Genomic DNA, 21599 nt, shown 5'->3' with positions numbered 1-21599 from the left:
GCTGCAGGAAACAGCGCTGCCATTACAACACAAAACTCACAAACTGCTCATTAAAAAGCAGAAAAAAGGGTTTTTTTTCCCCCATAGAGCTTTATGTGCTCTGCTGTGTTCAGTCTGCTGATGAGCTTAACTAATCCTCTTTACTCAGGTTTAAGAACGGAGCAAATTATTCTCTCATATCGCCATCCACTTACTTTGAAGACGTACTTGCAAAGTTCATTTTAAAATTGCAACAAAATCAGAAGAAAAATCCTATTTTTCCTTATAAACATATGGTGCTTATGTTGTCTTCTTGGGAACTGCAGAGTCTAAATTTATACTGCCTTATTTGTGACCCTGGAGCACAAAACCAGTCTTAAGTCGCTGGGGTATATTTGTAGCAATAGCCATAAATGCACTGCATGGGTCAAAATTATTGATGCCAAAAATCATTAGGATATTAAGTAAAGATCATGTTCCATGGAGATATTTTGTAAATTTCCTACTGTAAATATATTAAAAAAAAAATTTTTATTAGTAATATGCATCGCTAAGGACTTCATTTGGACAATTTTAAAGGCGATTTTCTCAATATTCAGATTTTTTTGCACCCTCAGATTCCAGATATTCAAATAGTTGTATCTCAGCCAAATATTGTCATATCCTAACAAACCATAAATCAATGGAAAGCTTTTGAAAATGTGACACTTAAGACTGGTTTTGTGGTCCAGGGTCATATTTTACAATATGCAGTGCTGAAAGTGTTGGAGAAGACAGATACATCCATAAACAGTCACAATTTAAGTCCAACAGATGAAAGTCAAACTGTTTCAGGATAAAAATTCAGCAGGTGAATAATAACTCATCTTGATTTATGCCAAATAAAGTGTATTTTCAAACAAATCAACTGTTTGCTGATCAACAATGACCAGATGCAGATTCACAGTTTGGCTTTTCCAGGTGTCAGCTGAAGGTTTTGAAGTTTCATGGCCATTCCCATATTCCCAGTTATCTTTAGTTTTCCTTGGAAAAATGCCTTTAAATGAGAATACAAGATGAACAAATTAAGGCTTCACAGAGCAGGGTTATTACAGATAACTAAAGCCACAAAATACTTTTTTGGTACTTGAAATAAAATGTTGACTGAAATAATATTCACAAACAATTAACTCTTATGGCCCGGTTTGGTAACACTATTTAATAGCTATACAGTCATTCTAATTTTATATTAATAACAGTTATCAATCGAGTTTCTCTCCATTTGACCATTTCTAAATGTCATGTTCATGATGGATTTGAGCTCTAAACGGTTCAGCTTTTCTATTTGGAATTCATCTGAAAATGACTCCCTTTATGGAGGATTACTGTGAAAAGAGTGGCTAATTTTTAGATGAAGCTTCTGTCAAACCATCTGATGTCTGATGTAGCGTTCCACAGATGGACAGACATGATGGAGGTTGGTTGAGTCAACACAGATGGGTGTAAGTCGAGTTCATGCTCTGACTCACATCAGTGGAGGAAACATTAGTGGCCGTTACCTAATTTGGGATTGCATTAAAGATTTCCGCTTCACTCTGATCGGCATTCTGTGTCGGGAGGCTTTGTGTGCGATTCAGTCAAAAGAAATGGTTGGACATGCGACATAATACTGTATGCATGTCATGCTAGCTAAAGCCTGGTCAAGGGAATGTCAAAGTAACCCAATGTTAATCTTTTTTCATAGAGATTAGTTTAGTTTATGGACTGCACACCACAGGTTAAAGGTCATCCCTGACATCAGATTAATCTGAAAGGCAACCGCCGCAATGGCAGCCAGCAACATTATAGTACAAAATCAATCTTGATATAAATTTTTCCAAGAATTATATTTCACTCTATATTCCAGTGTTTCCTGCACAACTTGTCAGCAGTGGCTCCTGAATCTACGGCTACACACCCATATTCGTATTTTACTCAAGTTTGCAGGCCAAATTGATAAAAAAAAAGAAAGTGCACCTTTCTCGAGGCGTCCATGTGGGCTGCACACAAAAACATACAGCATTTTCAATGTAGTCTGATTCACAACTAATTGACTCATGAACTGGTTCTTTTTAATGAATCAACAACATAAAGCGTGATCAGTGTAGTCCAATTCACAACTGACTCTTGTGAACTGTTTCAGTAATACTTTACAATATGTATACAGTAACAAAGCACTTACAGTAATTAATAATTTCTTTATTACAAATAATTACAAAATAATGACTTTGTTACAAATAATTTGGGAAACTATTTGTTTATGTTTCGCTTATTGTAGTCTCTACATGGTAATACATTAATTGGCTATATTCTGTGACAAATTTGAACTAGTGCTGTCAAATAATTAATCGCGATTAAATCACATCCAAAATAAAAGTTTTTGTTAACATAATAAATGTGTGTGTATACTGTGTATATTTATTATGTATAAATACACACACATACAGTATATATTTTGAAAATATTTGCATGTATATACATTTATATTCTTATATATAAATATTTAATATATAAACATAAACATTTTCTTAAATATTTACATGCATGTGTTTGTATTTATATATACACAGTACACGCACATATATTGTGTAAATAAAAACGTTTATTTTGGATGCGATTAATCACGATTAATCGTTTGACAGCACTAATATTAACAAATTATTATTGTTTAATTGTCTTAAATATAAAGAGTTAGATACCTAACTGATGTACAGTATTTCAAACCAATAGTAAGCAGTTGTTAATGATTATCTGGAGAAAACAGTTCTCGCTTTAGATTAGGTCACAGAAAATACTAAATTGCTATTAATTGAGTGCTTTATACCTATGTTTATTAAGACATTAATTGCATTAAAAGTAAATATTCCTAAAATGCTGATGAATAATACTTTATACATAAATACTTCTTTACTGTTGAATATAAATAACTTGAACGAATAACTGGGTGATACATCGAATATTAGCGATATATCCCAAAATATCTTTGCTGATGATATCAAATTAGGGAATATGGTGTATACTGCAAAAATGTTAGATATTTACCTTATAAAGACAGCAAGCTAATTTAAATTACAACCAATTACAATTACAATTGATTCATTTGTATGTCTAGATTATTAATATTTTTTATAGGGATGCATCGATCCGATGCATTTGTTATTTGTCATCTATATACAGTAGATTGTGATTAACACACAAAAGAGTGACGATTAGGTCAACACACAGAAGTATAGAAATTCTACATCTATTTAAAAAAAAACAGCGCTGGTATCGGATCGGATCGGATCTGAAAAAATGGTATCGTTGCATCCCTAATTTTTTAACTAGTGTCGATTTTGCATTGAGGAGGTTAAATTAGCAGGCCAGACGAATGGTCAGTGTGTCTGTATGCCATGGGGCGAGGTTAAAGAGGGACTAATCCTGCACCTCTGGCTCTGTCCCAGGACACTCTTAAACCTTATCTAGCTCTCAAACTACACTGATACACACCAACTTTTCAGAACAGCTTCGATGTTCTGATGTCAACAGACCACGAAGAATATACCATCATCAAACCGTACCGTTTGTGGATTCAACCGCCCCGTCATCAATTCAAGCAGATCTGAGTCGGACATAGAGATGGTACAGTCGGCCTTTTTACCTGTGCAAGAAGTAAACAGTGAAACATGTTCAAATTGGTCTAGGACAAAGTGTTCTTGCAGACACTGACTTTAGAGTTAAGTCTAACAAATGACTGTTTAATGTGTAATGCAAAAGACTATTTACAAAAGAATAATAGTAATAATTGTTTTCTTGTTTTCATTGGAATATCAAAAAGAATATTTAAAGAATATAAGAGTCCCGTATCATCACCAATGCTGCATTTATTTGATCAGAAATACAGTAAAACAGTCATTTTGTGAAATATTTATTTCTATAACATTTCTATTTGAATAATAGTTTCAGCGGGATTTATTCCTGTGATGCAAAGTTGTATTTTCAGCATCATTACTAATCATTCTAATATACTGATTGAAGAAACATTATAATCAATGTTTAAAAAGTTGTGCTGCTTAATATTTTTGTGAAAACTTACATTTCAAAAGAACAGCATTTATTTGAAGTGTTAATCTTCTGTAACATGAATGTCTTTACTGTCACTTTTAAATAAAATGCTGAATAAAAATGCTGACCCTAGTCTTTTGTTTTTATTAAAATCTAAATGTCATGCTTTCAATTTAGTTTTTTCTTGAATTTTGAATTTTCCAATAATATGCAACACACAATGAGGTGGACAAAAAAAATGTAAACACACCTGCATCATTGGTCACTGAACCTTTGCCATTTTTTACATCCACGACCCATAATGCTTCACTTCCACCCGGACCGTCCTTCACTTTGAAAGCGAAAACACCACCAATTTTCTTTATATATGCCTCTCCCTCCTGTTAAAAATAATGCCATCATTTAATAAATCTGTAGAAAATTGGATTTGTCTTTCACCCACTCCTATGAATCTTTTTCTTCACGGAATTTCACTATCATCTCACACTGGTGCAAATTATTTCTACAATAATAATAGCACTGAAGTTTTAACATCCACGCTGACTTAATTTAAAAAGTCATTTGAGATGTGATTTACACGTCCTCCAGGAATATTACTCTTTCCAAGAAATGAGCTACAAGTCATTGTTCAATCTTGTCTATCTGCGCATCTTATTTTTGGGTGTAATAGGTTTGCAGAAGCCACGAAGGCATTAATAAACCCCAAACCACTGTCGGTGTACAGAGGCAGAATCTAATTTGCATGGTATAATAGATGAGAGGCAGCCTCATTCCTGATGAATTACCTCCTGTAGCTTCTTCTCTATCTCCTTGAAGACAGTGTGAGCTTTGAAGCCTTTGAGGTCGCTGGTCGCGCTGGTGGCCACGGCAGCGATCCGAGAGCTGAGAAGGTTTAGTTCAGACAGTTCAACTCTGCAGGTGCATGTATGGTGTGTACCAAGTCCAAAGGTCTGGTTGTAATGTATGTAAAAGAACTTCGGCATTTAACAAAATGTAATAACTAAAATTAAATAACTGACTTATAACTTCACAAACTATGTACCCATACAGACTTATATGTAATTATGCATGTAGGTCATATAGAAATATAATCTTTTGTACCTTGGATTTTGTACCCAGTGTTCAGTATGCTTAAACAAACATACAACAGAGCTGAACCATTCAAACATAAAACAAAATAAAAAAATAAAAGTGTGCACTGCTGTTCAAAAGTTTGGCGTTGGTAAGATTAATACTTTAATTCAAATTAACACTTTTATTCAGCAAGGACACATTAAACTGATCAAAAGTGACAGTAACATAATTTGTGAGGTTACAAAACATTTCTGTTTCAAACTAATTCCGTTATTTTTCCGTAATTCCGTTTTAATATTCCGTAAGTTTTCAACACTGACAATGAATTACTTGAGCACCTAATCATCGTATCATCGTATTCAACATACCTTGTTTCTTGAGGGAAGCCCATCCTGTAGAGAGTAACCACCACCGCTCCACCAAGACCGATGTTGTGCTGCAGGGCGACCTTTGCCCCGGGGACCTGCCGAGGCCCCGCCTCCTCCCTCAGCTGCCAGCACAGCTCTGCACACTGAGCCAGACCTGAGCCAGGAAAACAGGCCAGAATTCATCCACCTTGCTCTCAGTGTCACAGCCTTCTGCCTTCACTGGTTCTGTGAGCGTTTCTATATTCCGTGACCTGATGATTTTTCTGTCCTCTAATAATTAATGAACAAAAACGGCCATAAAGTGGACCAGGTACTTTCTTGATGGTCTTTGTTAAATTTGCATTTATATAGCATTTTGCACAAAGTAGTTGCAATGAAAACTCTCTGAAAATGTGTTGTCCTACCACATAGACATACAACATATTTTATATGTAACTACAATATAAATTTTCTTTACATGCTATGGCTATGGCATAAAACTAGGGATTAGAAATGGTTTACGGAATGAACAAAAACAGAAAATAAATGATTTTGCAGAATGTAAGTCAGGGTGGATGCAATATTGAATTTTACACTGATGAAAATAAGGCTTTTTATAAGTTTTTATAATGGCATAAATGTGCACAAAATTTCCAGATTTTATGTAGTTTTTGTCTACTAAAAATTATTTTAGTAAGATTATTTTAGTAAGGCATTTTGTAACAAACATTACAATCCATTGTTCACACTGTTTTAATATCCCTCACAGCCTTATTCACAGTCAAAAATTAAATACGCCGTTACCCTGACTAAGGTCTATTCGACTGAAATTGTTATTTAACCATTTAATAGTGTTAATATATCGCAAATTTTACATTAGAAGTAAAGTAGGTGATTTCGGAGAGGTTAGCAATTATAGCAAGCTAGCTTTGAATGCATAAGATTCCACTCTCCCTGCAAAATCAGTCTCCAAAGCCACGCCTCCTCCAAAACACATGAATGCTCACAGGCAGACCAGAGGCTAACCAGTGGCACGATGAGAGACGGCGTCAACGCTGTCGGATTACCTCATGTCTCATTCACCGGTGAGAAAACATGATAGCACAAAGCGCATATTATTACAATAATAACGCCTTCCATTCTCGCTGGAACGCGATGATGACGTATGATAACTGCACGAACACGGTGCACAAAGGTATGCAAATACATACGTTCACAGGCAGGTAAGGCAGCCTATCGCAGCCCTCGGACTGAAGGATATGATGGTACGAACATTTTATGGTTCTACAGGTACATCTCAAAAAATTTGAATATCGTGAAAAAGGTCAATATTTTTTGTCACTCATTTCAGAAAGTGAAACTCATATATTATATAGATTCAGTACACAGAGTGAAATATTTCAAGCCTTTATTTCTTGAAATTTTGATGATTATGGCTTACAGATAATGAAAACCCAAAATTCAGTGTCTCAGAAAATTAGAATATTACATAAGATCAATAAAAAAAGGATATTTTAAACAGAAATGTCAGGCTTCTGAAAAGTATGTTCATTTCTATGCACTCAATACTTGGTTGGGCCTCCTTTTGCATGAATTACTGCATCAATGCGGCGTGGCATGGAGGCAATCAGCCTGTGGCACTGCTGAGGTGTAATGGAAGCCCAGGTTGCTTTGATAGCGGCCTTCAGGTCATCTGCATTGTTGGGTCTGGTGTCTCTCATCTTCCTCTTGACAATAGCCCATAGATTCTCTATGGGGTTCAGGTCAGGAGAGTTTGCTGGCCAATCAAGCACAGTAACACCATGGTCATTGAACCAGCTTTTGGTACCTTTGGCAGTGTGGGCAGGTGCCAAGTCCTGCTGGAAAATGAAATCAGCATCTCCATAAAGCTTGTCAGCAGAAGGAAGCATGAAGTGCTCTAAAATTTCCTGGTAGATGGCTGCGTTGACTGTGGACTTCAGAAAACACAGTGGACCAACACCAGCAGATGACATGGCAGCCCAAATCATCACTGACTGTGGAGACTTCACACTGGACTTCAAGCAACATGGATTCTGTGCCTCTTCCTCCAGACTCTGGGACCTTGATTTCCAAATGAAATGCAAAATTAACTTTCATCTGAAAAGAGGACTTTGGACCACTGAGCAACAGTTCAGTTCTTTTTCTCCACAGCCCAGGTAAGATGCTTCTGACGTTGTCTCTGGTTCAGAAGTGGCTTGGTAGCCCTTTTCCTGAAGACGTCTGAGCGTGGTGACTCTTGATGCACTGACTCCAGCTTCAGTCCACTCCTTGTGAAGCTCTCCCGAGTGTTTGAATCAGCTTTGCTTGACCGTATTCTCAAGCTTGCAGTCATCCCTGTTGCTTGTGCACCTTTTCCTACCCAAATTATTCCTTCCAGTCAACTTTGCATTTAATATGCTTTGATACAGCACTCTGTAAACAGCCACTCCTTTCAGTAATGACCCTCTGTGACTTACCCTCTTTGTGGAGGGTGTCAATGTTCGTCTTCTGGATCACTGCCAAGTCAGCAGTGTTCCCCATTATTGTGGTTTCAAAGAACAAGAGATACCTGGAATTTATACTATAGGGACGGTCATTAATTGAAACTCAAATGTAAATATTCTAATATTTTGAGATACAGATTTTTGACTTTCATGAGCTGTAAGCTCTAATCATCAAAATTAAAACAAAAAAACTTTTGAAATGTTTTACTTTACATGTAATGAATGTAAAATATATGAAAGTTTCACTTTTTTAAATGTTACAAGAAAAACTTTTTCACGATATTCTAATTTTTTTAGATGTACCTGTATGCCTTCCACAGATGATAGAAATACATTTAGACCACTTAATTTAGTGATTTTTATCGGGATGTAAAGACAATTTCAACCAGCACAACAAAAAAATGTTTTTGGCCCAAATCACCTTCCATGCCTTTAAGCAAATCTTTTAAACTAAGAGGACAAACTGCTTAAAGTAAAAAAATAAAAAATAAATCTGGCAGTAGAAAATATTTAATAAAAATTATTAGTACTGCTAATGGGCACCTTTTAAAATCTGCGATCTCACTCTGCCCAGTTAAGTCAGGACGTCTCTGTTTTCTATCACCACTGCAGTGAACTGATGTCTGCAGCGCTGGACGGCCGGTGACTTGACACGCCACCTTAATCCTGAAATCCTGTCTCCTGTGTTAACGCTCAGGTTGAGCATTTTATCCTGTTGGGCTAAACTGCTTGCACTTTTGACCATTATCCCCAACAGGATAAGAGACTTAGAATAAGACCTTTTCAGTCAGACAGAGCAAGCTTGTGACTCCTAACTCCTCGTAGAAAAGGTGTGGATCGAGATCACAAAAAAAACTGTCAAACCACTTGAGAACTGGAGAAAGAAATCAAGCACCTCAAATATCTTCAGATTCTGTCTGATCCATATGCCAAAAAAAAAAAAATCAGACCACTATGATGATGACAAATGGATTTAGAATACAATGTCAGTCCAAAAATGAAATCAAGCGAGTTTTAACCTCCTTCACCAGCACTACTACTCATCTAATGTTCATTGTTGAGAAAGATAGGAAGGGGCACAGAGATGGATGGATGGAGAGGTCAAAAGGATTGACATAGAGAGTCCATTGTTCTACACCTGGTTTTATGACACCAACCAGTTTATAATTAGGAGACAAACCAGTTTAATACTCCACCACACCAACTAGTAGTAACTCAAGCCAGCTGCAGAGCTGATGTCCTGCTTGAATCTAGTGTTAATTCACTAATTCAGAGATGTGACTCCCCCTGCTGGTGGAGAGCCACATGCAGACACAAACACATTAGAGATGGACACTGTCACGGCAGTAAAAGCCAATTGGTTGACCAAGTCACCATTCGCTTGGTCTTTCTCTTTTCTGTCACTCTACACTTAATTGACTTGATATAGCCATGTGATATTGTTAGGCTGGATACCATCATCTGAACTTGCCATGCTAAATACTAATAACTGCCATGCCTTTGTGGATATTCAAACTATGGCAACAACTGTATTCAACCGGACTCTCTGCTCACTCTCCGGTGCACTTACCAACACTGTAAGAGTGTGAGGAACTCAAAGACCTTCCTGGAGTTAATGACCTGCTCCAGACTATATTCATCCCGGAACTGAGAGTATCTGAGTGAGAACGTGGAGAAAAAGAAAGAGAATCAAAGACTGAATGTGTCTTTCTGTTACCTGTAATATGCTAAAAGATTTCTTATGCACAGAAACTAACGTTGACATTTCTTTTATAACAAGCTCATTAAAACTTACGGATTATTGGTGGAATGCTTGTGGTTCTTCCAAGCAATTTTGGCAAAATGCTCTGGCTTCATGCCTAGAGAAGACACAAAGCTTTTATTGCAGAAGGAACCAGATTGCAGGAGTCTTGAGTAGTTGCCTGGATCAGTCTAAATCTCTCATATTACACACTGAAGGCTGTACTGAGATCTTACCGTACTTCTCCATGTGTTCTCTTCCAGCGTTGCCGAACATCTGAGGTGCAGCTGGTGCCGCCGCCACCCCGTAACGGTTGATCATCACCTCCATGTGCTTGTCCATAGGGTTGGTTCTGTCCATGTACTGCAAACCCATGAGATGATATGAGACACAGGCTGATTTGCTTCATCGCTGGTATTATAACAGAGCTGCGAGCTGCACTCTCTGGATAGTGAACCTCTTTCCATCTTCTCAAAGCCCAAGGCAAGAACACAATCAGCCAAGCCTGAGTGCAAGAAGTCTGTATTAAATGCACTACTGGGCAAAAGTTTGAAATAACTGTTTAAATTGTTTTTGAAAGAAGTCTCTTAGGCACACCAAGATCGTATTCATTTGATAAGAAATACAGTAAAATGTTGAAATATTACTACATTTAAAACAACTGTTTTCTATTTGAATATATTTTAAAATGTCATTTATTCCTGTGATGCCTGGGAAATTTGAATTTCAAAATATTTAAATATATATATATATATATATATATATATATATATATATATATATGGTGACTTTTTCTTTGACTTTTGAATTATATACTACCACTATATACTACTATATTATATACCAGTGCTTCTCAAAGTCCGGACGCCGGTCCGAATCCGGACCCGGAGGGAATTCAATCCGGACCCGCTTCTATTTCATATTTCAAGAACACTAATTATATTTCCTACTTCGATAAACGCACGTTAAACTTGTAAATCATTTGTTTATTCATTCTTATTTTTTTATGTCTTTTTGGAGAAGGTCCGAAATTGCAGGCGAGATATTGAAACTTTTCCTTCATGACATTTGTTGTCGTCATGGCATCCAGTGAGCGTATGACCTTTGACATAATCGGGCGACATTTCACCGCTAATATTTTTTTTTGTTTGTTTTGTTTTGCTATCACTTATATTATGGCAATTTGTCTTATAGCAGTGCCCAGTGTATACATTTATTTGTGGCGGCTTGTCACGATATCAAAACTGACCGCTACAAATAGATTTTACAAAAGGCTTATACTTCGTTGAATAAACTGAGCACTGCGCGTTTCAAAAATAAAATGCTGCGCGGGTGTTTTTATATGAATGTATCTTTTAAAAGAACCGTCCGTTTTCTTCAGAAAAGCTTTGATGTCAATTTTCATTTGGTCTTTCCTGTAATGGCTGATAAAGTAGCACTTATTTGATTACAGTCGTTACCGGGGAAACAGCTATATATCACGCTCCAACAGCGCCTCCTGCTGGCAGAGAATCAACTTGCATTTGCTAGTCTGCGGGAAACGCGGGTGTCTGTCAGCAAACATAAACAAAAAAGCATGCTTCAGAACTGTTTTGAGAAGGTGCTTAAGTTTTGAGCCATGTATTATTACTATGAATTAGGCTACTACTACTCTTACTATCTTGTGCCCTGCAATAACCATTTACGCAAACTCTCTTTTGATATAAAAGGAAAAAAAGAGAAAATCGGCCCCAAAAAATCAGCTTCATGTTTTGTAATAACCAATTGTTCCGGACCTTTGACACTGATGAAAATTCAGATTTGGACCTTTGAATGTAGACTTTGAGAACCCCTGTTATATACTATGAATGATATACTACCATTCGAAAGTCTAAGGAAAGTAAGATTTAAAAAAAAAAGAAAGGAAGGAAAATAAAGTAATACTTTTATTTAAAATGGGCTAAAAATGGACAATTCAGCTTTGCCATCACATTAAATAAATTTATATATTTTAAAATATATATTCAAACAGGAATCAGTCCTTTTAAATGGCAATAATATTTCGTAACAGCACTGATTTTACTGTATTTGATCATACAAATACAGCTTTGGTAATCATTAGATACTTCTTTTAAAACATTAAATACATAAATCATACCATACCTCTGAAAGGTAGTGTGTGTTATTTTTTTCGATTATTATTAATATTATTTTTATTTATATTATTACTGTTAAATGAAAGAGTGTTCAATACCATAGTTTAAATTTTTTTTTTATTTTATTTTAAAAATAAATAAATGACTAAAATATCTGAACTCCTTCTATAGTACAGACTGTAGTGGCCTTCTCACCTCCCTGAATGAGCTGACGGGCCATAAACAGCGCTGTGGAGCCAGTAGAGCAGTTATTGTTGACGTTGATTATTGGGATCCCTGATAAACCCAGGCTGTGATAAATAGCCCTCTGGCCACATGTCGAGTCACCTGGAGAAATACAGAAAAAACACATAAATTCAACTCTGACATCAGAGAACATGTAAGTCAAGGTGTAATGCATAAAAACCTGTTGACATGTCATATACTATATTGAATATTAACAATAAGTATGACAGACATACCATACACATAGCCTACACAGGCTTGTTGGACGGCACTGTACTTGATCTCAGCATCCGCCAGCGCTTTCTGCCCTGTGCCACAACAGAAGGGAATCAAAACATTCATATTTCTGCAGTACAATGTGCTAAACAAGGTTCATCAACTGCACCTGCTTCTTTAGCCATGCCTGGGTAATCCATGTCTCTTGCACCCGGCGTTTCAAACTGAAAAACAGGACAAATAATCACTGACTGACATACGGCTCTTTAGAAATATGCCTGAAATTTTGGTCATTAAGTTTATATTTATCAGGACATTTATAAAATATATAACGTATAAAATTAAATGAATCATCATATAGTATGAAAAACCTTTATGAAGTACATTTATACAGTAACATTGAACTCATCCTGTTGCATTATATTCATTCTTTCAGTGTTACTTTGTAAACTATGAGCACAATGCAATGTGCTTTCAGGGTCATTTACCGATTATCCTGATATCTTTGCGTTTCTGTGAAGGTCTGAAGGACTTTAGCACTCAACAGATCAGAGATAAGAAACGTTACAGCATTGCACGACTCATTTTTAATGGCGATAAAGCACTTTATTCAGAGCAGTGAACCACACCATGCAGTCTGCCTTTAGCAATAAGGCTAACAGTTACTGTACAGCGCACAACTAACAACGTGCTACATGCAATATTTTAATAAAACATATTATATTCAAAGCCACCGAGTGCCATAGTGTTAAAGTTAGTTTTTATATATAAAACTACAACTCCCACAGGCTGTGCCGTTAACTTCACCACAGTATTAAACTAGGCTATGATATCTATTTTAAGTTGCTTGCTTAGGAAAATTAACAAGTGTAGTAACCATGTTTTGTTTTGTTTGCATATTGGTATTTGTATAACCAGTTTTACATCAAATACCATGATTAAACTGTGGTCAGTATAGCAAAACCATGGTTAATTTGTAGTTACCATGGTTTAACTATAGTATTTTTATTTTTTTGGTATTATTTGAAGCACATTTTTTTGGAAGGACTACCTATTTTTATTTATTACTATTCCAGTAGTCTCTTTTTCAGTTTTGTCAGTTTGACTATTCATGAAAGCTATTTCAGCAGTGATAAGTAATCATGATTGCATTACTGGTAACAATTTGCACATTTAGCCTTTGATGTTTCTAAGGATCTGTGGGTCAGATATAGACTGTTCACCTCAAAATAGGAAGCCAAGTAGTATGTTCTCATAGTGACTATACTTACTCATTACCTATTAAGACACTTACCTATTCCAACTGCTACTAGTAAGACTTTGCATTTTAGTAGTACAGTTAATAATGAATGTGTTCCCTAATCTAAAAAATTTGAAGATTATCTTATGACACTATATTTATATAGTAGCCTTCTGTTTTTTCAGTACTTCAGATTTGACAAACATAATACACCTACTAAAATTATGATTAAGGTTTTAAAATGTCCCATTGAAGTCCTAATTCAATGACTTCATTCAGTAACCAGTCAGTTGTTCTTCAATCAGACCTCTTTATTTTTCAGCACTTGATGAATTGATGTGTGACCTCATAGATCCCCACAGACTCACTGGCCTTCTCGTCGTAGTCTGTCCAGTCCTGAAACATAGAGGAGAGACTGTTATGAGCTCATGAATGAACTAGAAGGTGTGAAATGACTCAGAAAACTCTTACTTTCTCTTGCAGGTTGATTTCAGGGAACTGGGAGGATGTTTCTGCTCCACTAGCAGCAAAACCAGCCTGTAGAGAAACAAGGTGAATGCTTATGTGCTTTATTCAGACTAGAGTAAAGCTTCTGAAGATAATTTTACAACTACATAATTGTATACACTACTATTTAAAAGTTTAGGGTAAGACGTTTATGCTCAACTAGGCTGCAATTATTTGATCAAAACTACATCAAATACTGAAATATTTAAAATTGAAACAACAATTTTCTTTTAAAATGTCCTTTATTCCTGTGATGCAATGATCATTACTCCAGAGTCTGTCTTCTTATAATCAATGTTGAAAACAGTATTTTTGTGCAAACCATGGTAAAAAAATAAAATAATTCTGGATTCCTTGATGATTAGAAAGTTCAAAATAGCAGCATTTATTTGAAAAGACAGATTTTTGTAACAAATGTTTTTAATACATCCTTGCTAAACAAAAGTATTTATTTAAAAACTACTGGAATATATGTAATATCTCACCTGAGGTTGAAAGTCGACTGGTTCCAGACCCCGACACTCAAACTGGACAACTGTCTTAAACCTTTCGCTGTCTTCTGCCTTTAGAAAATACATTCACCGGCAACATAAATAATATATATGCATATATGCAACTATATATATTAATATGCAGCTGCATTATTCACTGTGCATTGTGGCTTATAAAATAACAAACAAAAAAAAATATTTATTCTCTTACATTGTAAGGTGTAATTGTGTCCTTCAGGATATCTGGAAACAGTAAGATGTGCACTTACCCAACCAAAAATATAAAAGCACCAATAGAGAAGATATTATTATGCAACTTTTTGGCCACGTATCAGCACATTTACTAGCTAGTAGGTTGGTTACCTATGGAGTTTTCTCGAGAACACAGCTTGCACTTCTGCACCATGCTAGCACTCCCTCGTCCTCCTTTCAGTGGCATGCTGTCCTGAAGCGAGCAAAGGACCAGCCGTCACTATACAGACGTGTCTATGCACTCAATTTAGTAAACATGAGTCACAAAAGTGGAAACAAGAGAAGGTGAGATTCTGAATGAATAAAAACTTAAATATAAATATTTAAAAAATGCATTTAAAAAATAAAATCATACTGTTTTGGATCGTTATGAGGGGGACAATTTTAATTTCTTAGTGAAATATTTATTTCATATGCAGTGTGTCAGTCTTGCATTTTGAAATTATTTTAAAAGGATTTTTTTTTTTTTTTCACATTTTGCAACAAAGTAAACCAAAAAAGTGACATAAAAATGCATTTAAAAATTGCCTTGGAGAAAAAAAAAAGTAAATGCATTTTGTGTCACTTTTTTGAGAAATAATGAAAACACAGCACAATGAAAAATCACAATGAAAATTGCATGTCCGTTCCCTTTTCGGTGTTTTATTGAAATATTATTTTCAGTTTTCTTGCAAAATGTAATAAAAAATTCCTTTTTAAAAAAGTAAAGATAAACATATCTTCACCAGCACTGCTAAAAGCATGAAAGCATCTTGCAACAATACTAGTAGATGATGCAGTCCAGTTATTGGCTGTATTTCCCAGACTTTGCAACCTACCAGTAAGCTGATATACTGCCATTTATCCGACACCTCACCACAATTCCCACACTTTATCTGCAAGGACAAGAGTCAGTTATTAAACGACATATTAAATCATATGGCCACTTGAACAGTTTTTCAGTACAATTATCCAAATACACTACCAGTATTCATCACATTACACAAGTCTATATAGTTATAGATCCTGAAAAGTGATTTCCCAATGTTCATAAAAGCAGAGAACTGCTTAAAGTATAAGTGTTTTCTTGTGAGTAAAAGAAGTAAGTTAGACTGACAGCATGTCGCACGAGCACACTTTACCTTTAAATACCAGCGGAAATCATCCCCCACAGGCCTCACGTTTGTAACATTCTCCAAAGTGGCTTTAAACTGCAATCCAAATTTCTATAGATAAAAAGACATAGTAAGCAAAACGATTGCCCTCCCCAAATATTCAATGCTTTCACACACATACCCCCATATTGAGCCAAACTGCGTATAAAGAGCGCGCCGGAAGCCACTGTAGCAGCGCAGCCTAGCGGACATGCGCGGTATTACACGGATAAAACGATGTGAAAGAGTGGAACAAAGAAACAAAAACAGTGTATAGTTTTATTATTTTATTCCAACACAATGTAATGGATAATTCGTCAACAAATCCAGATGTTAATAATTAATCCAGTGAAAAATACGTGCCAGAGAATCATGAGGGCGAAAGTAAACAGGTTTTACTGAAGTAGTGTGCACAGGGTTACTAAAATAAGCATAATTCAAGTAATCATTTCTCTGGTGTTAACAGTAAACGTGTTTGAGGTATTTTATGTATTCCCTGGCTGTATCTGAATTGGGGATAATATATAATTGGAGTGAAATACTCTGTATTGAGATAGTGTGGTCAAAAAGATGCACCATTTCTTGTAAAACTAGTAAACAAAACATGATGAAATGTGTCATATGTACAAATCACTACAATTGTAAGAACCACAACAACACTAGAAAGCTACAAAAAAAACAATATAAAATTCTAACGTACCATGTTGCCATCATTACAAAATCACACATAAAACGGCCTCAAATATGAGGTACGACTTTCTTTTCTTTTGTGGATGGAACAACCCACCCAACCTGAGCTCGGACTTCAAGTATGTATGCAAATAGCACTGTAATCAAAGTGGTCTCTACTTCCAGTCGGAACAAATATTTCCAAACTATTCATTTATTTTCTGAGTAGCTAAGAAAACAGATTGACACGCTGACAGGACGGGCTGAGCGTGCAATCAAACCTTCAAAAAACATTTAGCACTTTCAAAACCCTGTAACAGCATACAATTATCCACAACATTTCAAATGCAAATAATAGTGACAAAAACAAAGGCATTTCAGCTCCTGCATCCCTTCATTGTGATTGCGTGAATGGGACATACACTGTTATTATTCAGTTCTGCCCTCTCCTCAATGGAGGCAAGGGCCACAGTGAGGTCAGTGAGGTCGACTCGACTCCGAGGGCCGTCTTTGTCTGGGGGTTCCGTGGCCGTTCTGAAAACCATTCTGTCGTTTGGTGAATCCTCCGTTCAGGATATCCTGTATATGCTGCACAATCAGATTAATAGCCACTAGAGAGAAAGGGAGATAAAAGCACATTGAGTTAAATCTCTCCAGTGTGCATTTCATATCAAATAACTAGTGACCCACTGGCTCACCGTGATTGTCTGCTCCTCGGGGGATGATGACATCCGCATACTTTTTGGTCTGCAAGTATAAATGTTCAAGATCATTTAGGGCACAAAGAATAAAGTAACAGTGAGGAAGCAGATGGAAGGTGTCAAATTAGCATACGTGATACCTTTTCAGACAATAAAGCACAGTTAAAAGCAGCTATAATAATGCAGAAGTGAGGTTTCATTCAGAAGGATACTCACAGGAAGACAGAACTCCTCAAAAGCTGGCTTCACAAAGGTGATGTACTGGTTCAGAACCTGCTCCAACTCCCTGCCTCTCTCATTGATGTCCCGCAACACTGATAGAAACAAGAAAACAGTTAGTATACAGCCCCGAGCGGTTTAACCAAACCTTCACGCTCATTTTACCTCAAAGCTATTATTGCTGGAAGTTCAGCGCATAAGTGTTTTATTTTTATATATATATATATATATATATATATATATATATATTATTTTTCTTATAAAGCGCTATATAAATAAAGGTGCCTTAACTTGACATATGCAGGGTTTTTTTTTCTATTGTAATACTTATTTAATTTCACTTTCAGTTTTAGTATTTTTAGTACTTAAAACTTATTTTATTTCATTAAGCTCCTAAGGCAACCTACCCAATTTTTGTTAAATTTTTTGTAGTATTTTTAGGGGTTTTTTTGTGTGCGTGTATAATGTTGTGGCCACACTAGACTTTGAGCACACAATTTCTTATATAATATTTGTGTGTGTATATAATATGTGTGTGTGTGTATAATACACTTTTTTTTTTCCTTTTTTCTATTGGTATTGGAGGTCAGTTCAAACTTGAACTTTGGAATGTAGCAAAAAGCAAAACTTATTTGCATTAATTTCTATTTAACAAAAATTATATTTCCTAGTTTCAGGTAATGATAATGACCCTGACAACCCAGAGGAAAACCACTCTCGTTATAATCAACAAAGCTCACAGATCTACTCTACTTAGAAAAAGAAAGACAAAAAGTCAGGTCATCTACCTCTTCGTGAGAGGCGTGTGTCCGGGTCCGTGTCCACAAACAGCTTCATTTGGAACAGATCTCGAATCTCTTGAGAGTAGAACATGAGAATCCCCTCAAAGAGAACCACATCTGCTGGATACACGGTCACAAACTCATCCTTCCTGTAAGAGGTGTGCAGAACATATGATTCATAATACGTCCAACAGTGATTCACACATCAAAACACCCACAATAGCAACTCGTGAAGAGACAGAGAGAGCAGCGCTGACCTGGAATGGGTAACAAAATCATAAACTGGGATGTGCACCGTCTCCCCCTGAATGATATCACACAGAGTCTTCATGACCAGCTCATTGTCGAAAGCATCTGTGAATGATGGAAACATTGATAGAAGAACACTCTTCAAAAAAACAATATCATTTTGATCTTTAAAAGGAATGACCATAAAAGTAGTCGACACGTCTCTTCAGAAACTATATGTTAGTTTTGTTTAAGGATGAACCAAAATTGAAGACTGACAAAACACCATTGGTTCTTCTTATATGCATAGTAACCTTGTGGGCCGTTTGTTTTTTCCTCATTCCATGAATATAAGTAATAGATGAGTATATTCTAACTTCTGAGTGCACTTCTGACCTCTTTAACAACCCTCAGACATTAAAGTACCTGGGTGGTCGAAGTTGAACTGGCCCTTGAGCGCTTTGGCTTTCTGTTCAGGTGTGAGCTCCCTGTAAAAGCTGTCTTGACTGAGGATGACCACCTGCCGCTGGTGACGGTCAATCTTATTCTGGCCCAACAGCTCCATGATCTTCTCACACACTGAAGACTGAGAGGAGAGGATGCAAAACCACTTAGTAAGTGCTATAAGCTGCCTTCATATTTGATACACAAACTACTAAGCCCTCTAAATTATCAACATTATTCAAACTTTGCTGAAAAACCTGTTTTAAACAATCTACTGCATGCCTTCTGTAAAACGCCCTTTAGTATAATTCTAAAGAAATGTTCTCCTTCATGTCATGGTTCACGTATTTTTCCTGTCAAATCTTAACTGATTTTTATGAATTTAATATGAAAACTTTATATTGTTAGTAATATATGAACACTTACTGGACCGCAAAAATTTCACCTGATTATCCGTATGCCATTATTTAGAATAATCATGTTAAAATGCGAGTAATAAATATGATACATAAGGCTTTTGACTTGAGGAATGTTTATTTGTACATCTCTCAATCATAATTGCAATGTTTTATCCCTCAAAATTAAAACTATGGAGCTTTGATCACAAAACTAAGCTTGTAAATGTCATCTTACTAAGGCATATTATTGGGAGCTATAAAGTGAAAACTGATATTCATAATATGCATTTTATGTAAATAGTCTGTTATACTGTAATAAAGATCTCCAGATTATCATATATAATACGAGCCATAAATGCTTGATGTATTAAATATGATACAAAAAAAAAAAAACATGCACATTTTTTCCAAATAATTTGTCTGAAGATTCAATAAACTAGATTTAAGGGAAAAAAAAGCTTTTCTATTAGTTCATATATCAGACTTTACTGAGTTAAAGGAATAGTTCACCTAAAGATAAAAACTGTGTCATTTACTTGTCCTCATGTTGTTCCAGACCTGTATGACTTTTAGTATTTGTAGTCCATACAATGGAAGTCAATGGGAACCAACACTGTTTGACATCAAACATTCTTCAAAATATCTTTATGTTCCGTACAACATGAAAAAGGGGAGCAAATTAATCTTTTTTTTTGGTGAACCATCCTTCTAACTTGGACTATAGACAAAGGAGACTTTTGCCAGTAGTGTCTCTGTAGACATGTGCTGTGAACTCTGAGGTGGGGGAGCATGGGGGTGGGTCAAGTACCCCATGTAAGGAAATCCAGAGGGAAGCATGGCCTCCATTCAGTGGCCAAGTGTGCATTTAAAATCTGGGCTCAGTTACTATTTGTCTGGATGATAGAAAGAGGTGTTGATTCCGCCAATATGTGCAACCCTTCAGAGCCAATGAGCAAAAAGCAACCACATTTTGACAGCAAGTAACACGGTGTAATTTGCTAACTGGGTTTTCACAAGCTTAATGGTAATTGTTTAGCGGTGGAAGGGAAATTTCCTGCGCATGGAGGTCAACGGAAGATATGAGCGCGCGCGGGGGGTCGTTGCGTCAATGTAAACATCCTACGCTATTATGACGCCACGTGCACTGAGGAAGAAGCACTTTATTTATCATTTTAACAGCTACAACAAACCACTTTTAAACCAGCATGGCAGCAGAAGTAAACCTCCGAGGTCGCTTGCAAGCAAATAAACCTCCTAAACAACAGGACGCGGTGATTCACGCCACGTGGAGCTAAAACGAGACTTTATCATCGACATTTATAGCGATTATAAACACATCTTAACGGGATAATGACAAATATTAGTTATCGGCTAGTTTAAGTTTCACATTTTTTTCATGTTTTAGAAATTCACTTCTTGTTTCCACTTTCAGTAATGAAACAAGTTACACTTGAGAAAAGTAATATATAAAGGTTTTAAATAAGGTGTAAATATGTTGAGGATATGTGGGGAGTTCCCATATGTTGTATTTCTAAAATCGCTTTGTTGTATTGTTGGCTGGAGCACGCGGTCGTTAAGCTACATGATGCTAGTAACGGTGTGTGTCCGGTTATAAACACTCATAAAGCTCAAACCTTTCCGCTGGCGGTGCCTCCAGACACACCGATGAGGAACGGCTGGCGGATACTGTGTCCGTTCTCCGCTCGGTCCTTCAGATGCGTTTCACTGTCGCCAGCCATGCTTGCACTGGGAGCACAAGAGTGTGTGTCGCTATTCTAATCTCTCACACACACACACACACACACACACTCCTCCTACTGTTCCACTCACTGCTTTTTCCTCAAAGATAATGCAGAACTTGCATTGCAAGCTTTTCTCTTCTTCCGTTTAGTCCTGTTTATACATTTCAATTTACCCTTTTTTTTGTTGTTTTTTAATATATATATATATTTTTTTTTTTGTTTGTTTTATTATTAAACATGAATAACCAAGTACCATTTAAATATTCTTTATGTGTTCTTTCTTTTTACTTAATTAAATGAATATACATTCATATATCTCTAAATACAAGTCCTAATTTATGGCATCTGCCTCAATTAAAATATGTGGAAAAGTAGGCCAAAGTGGCAGGTTTATTGACGTGATCCCCGTATGAACATTTACTCTATAAAATAAAATGGAGTAAAAAAAATAACAGCATATTCCAGTGATTTATCATATGTTTTAATAATAATAACATTCCCTTTGGATTT

General features: G+C 36.1%; 2 protein-coding genes and 1 pseudogene across 4 annotated transcripts; all 3 read right to left on the bottom strand.

The window, feature by feature from the left end:
* Positions 1 to 830: 830 nt before the first annotated feature.
* LOC306881603 (sterol carrier protein 2-like) lies at positions 831 to 12507 on the bottom strand (annotated as a pseudogene). Its single transcript, XR_013785900.1, has 13 exons — positions 12453 to 12507; positions 12304 to 12375; positions 12038 to 12169; positions 10149 to 10212; positions 9944 to 10070; positions 9762 to 9825; positions 9541 to 9623; positions 5484 to 5637; positions 5143 to 5193; positions 4827 to 4923; positions 4292 to 4421; positions 3558 to 3637; positions 831 to 1015 (listed from the first exon to the last, which is right to left on the bottom strand). The product of XR_013785900.1 is annotated as a sterol carrier protein 2-like (transcript).
* A 365-nt stretch (positions 12508 to 12872) lies between these two features.
* On the bottom strand, positions 12873 to 16104 carry LOC306881557 (CXXC motif containing zinc binding protein). Of its 2 annotated transcripts, XM_079435742.1 has the most exons (8): positions 16049 to 16104; positions 15895 to 15978; positions 15592 to 15648; positions 14885 to 14966; positions 14733 to 14764; positions 14516 to 14593; positions 13995 to 14060; positions 12873 to 13919 (listed from the first exon to the last, which is right to left on the bottom strand). In XM_079435742.1, the coding sequence occupies exons 1-8, from the start codon at positions 16052 to 16054 to the stop codon at positions 13842 to 13844; spliced, it is 483 nt and encodes a 160-aa protein (XP_079291868.1). In that variant the 5' UTR covers positions 16055 to 16104; the 3' UTR covers positions 12873 to 13841. The 2 variants fall into 2 exon arrangements, with proteins under 2 accessions (XP_079291868.1, XP_079291869.1); XM_079435743.1 differs by lacking the exon at positions 16049 to 16104 and having other exon boundaries at positions 13822 to 13919; positions 14885 to 15007; positions 15895 to 16036.
* Positions 16105 to 16171: 67 nt separating this feature from the next.
* LOC306881261 (uridine-cytidine kinase 2-B) lies at positions 16172 to 21190 on the bottom strand. The gene is made up of 7 exons (XM_079435269.1): positions 20982 to 21190; positions 18932 to 19091; positions 18535 to 18631; positions 18284 to 18426; positions 17493 to 17590; positions 17274 to 17322; positions 16172 to 17186 (listed from the first exon to the last, which is right to left on the bottom strand). The coding sequence occupies exons 1-7, from the start codon at positions 21084 to 21086 to the stop codon at positions 17053 to 17055; spliced, it is 786 nt and encodes a 261-aa protein (XP_079291395.1). The 5' UTR covers positions 21087 to 21190; the 3' UTR covers positions 16172 to 17052.
* Between the last annotated feature and the right edge of the window lie 409 nt (positions 21191 to 21599).

Source organism: Barbus barbus (genome assembly GCF_936440315.1).
Source record: "Barbus barbus genome assembly, chromosome: 15".
Lineage (NCBI taxonomy): Eukaryota > Metazoa > Chordata > Actinopteri > Cypriniformes > Cyprinidae > Barbus > Barbus barbus.
The sequence above is the reverse complement of the archived record's forward strand: the minus strand, read 5'-3'. Positions and strand labels throughout refer to the sequence as shown.

What these genes read in the sequence shown, in the direction of transcription:
- LOC306881557 (XM_079435742.1), bottom strand. An exon ending in GGCAGTATATCAGCTTACTG is followed by an intron (nt 14,967 to 15,591) that starts GTAGGTTGCAAA and finishes TGCTCGCTTCAG; the next exon opens with GACAGCATGCCACTGAAAGG. An exon ending in TTCTCGAGAAAACTCCATAG is followed by an intron (nt 14,765 to 14,884) that starts GTAACCAACCTA and finishes TACTGTTTCCAG; the next exon opens with ATATCCTGAAGGACACAATT.
- LOC306881261 (XM_079435269.1), bottom strand. Translation starts at nt 21,086, where the DNA reads ATGGCTGGCGACAGTGAAACGCATCTGAAGGACCGAGCGGAGAACGGA. An exon ending in GAGGCACCGCCAGCGGAAAG is followed by an intron (nt 19,092 to 20,981) that starts GTTTGAGCTTTA and finishes CTCTCCTCTCAG; the next exon opens with TCTTCAGTGTGTGAGAAGAT. An exon ending in GTTCAACTTCGACCACCCAG is followed by an intron (nt 18,632 to 18,931) that starts GTACTTTAATGT and finishes CATCATTCACAG; the next exon opens with ATGCTTTCGACAATGAGCTG.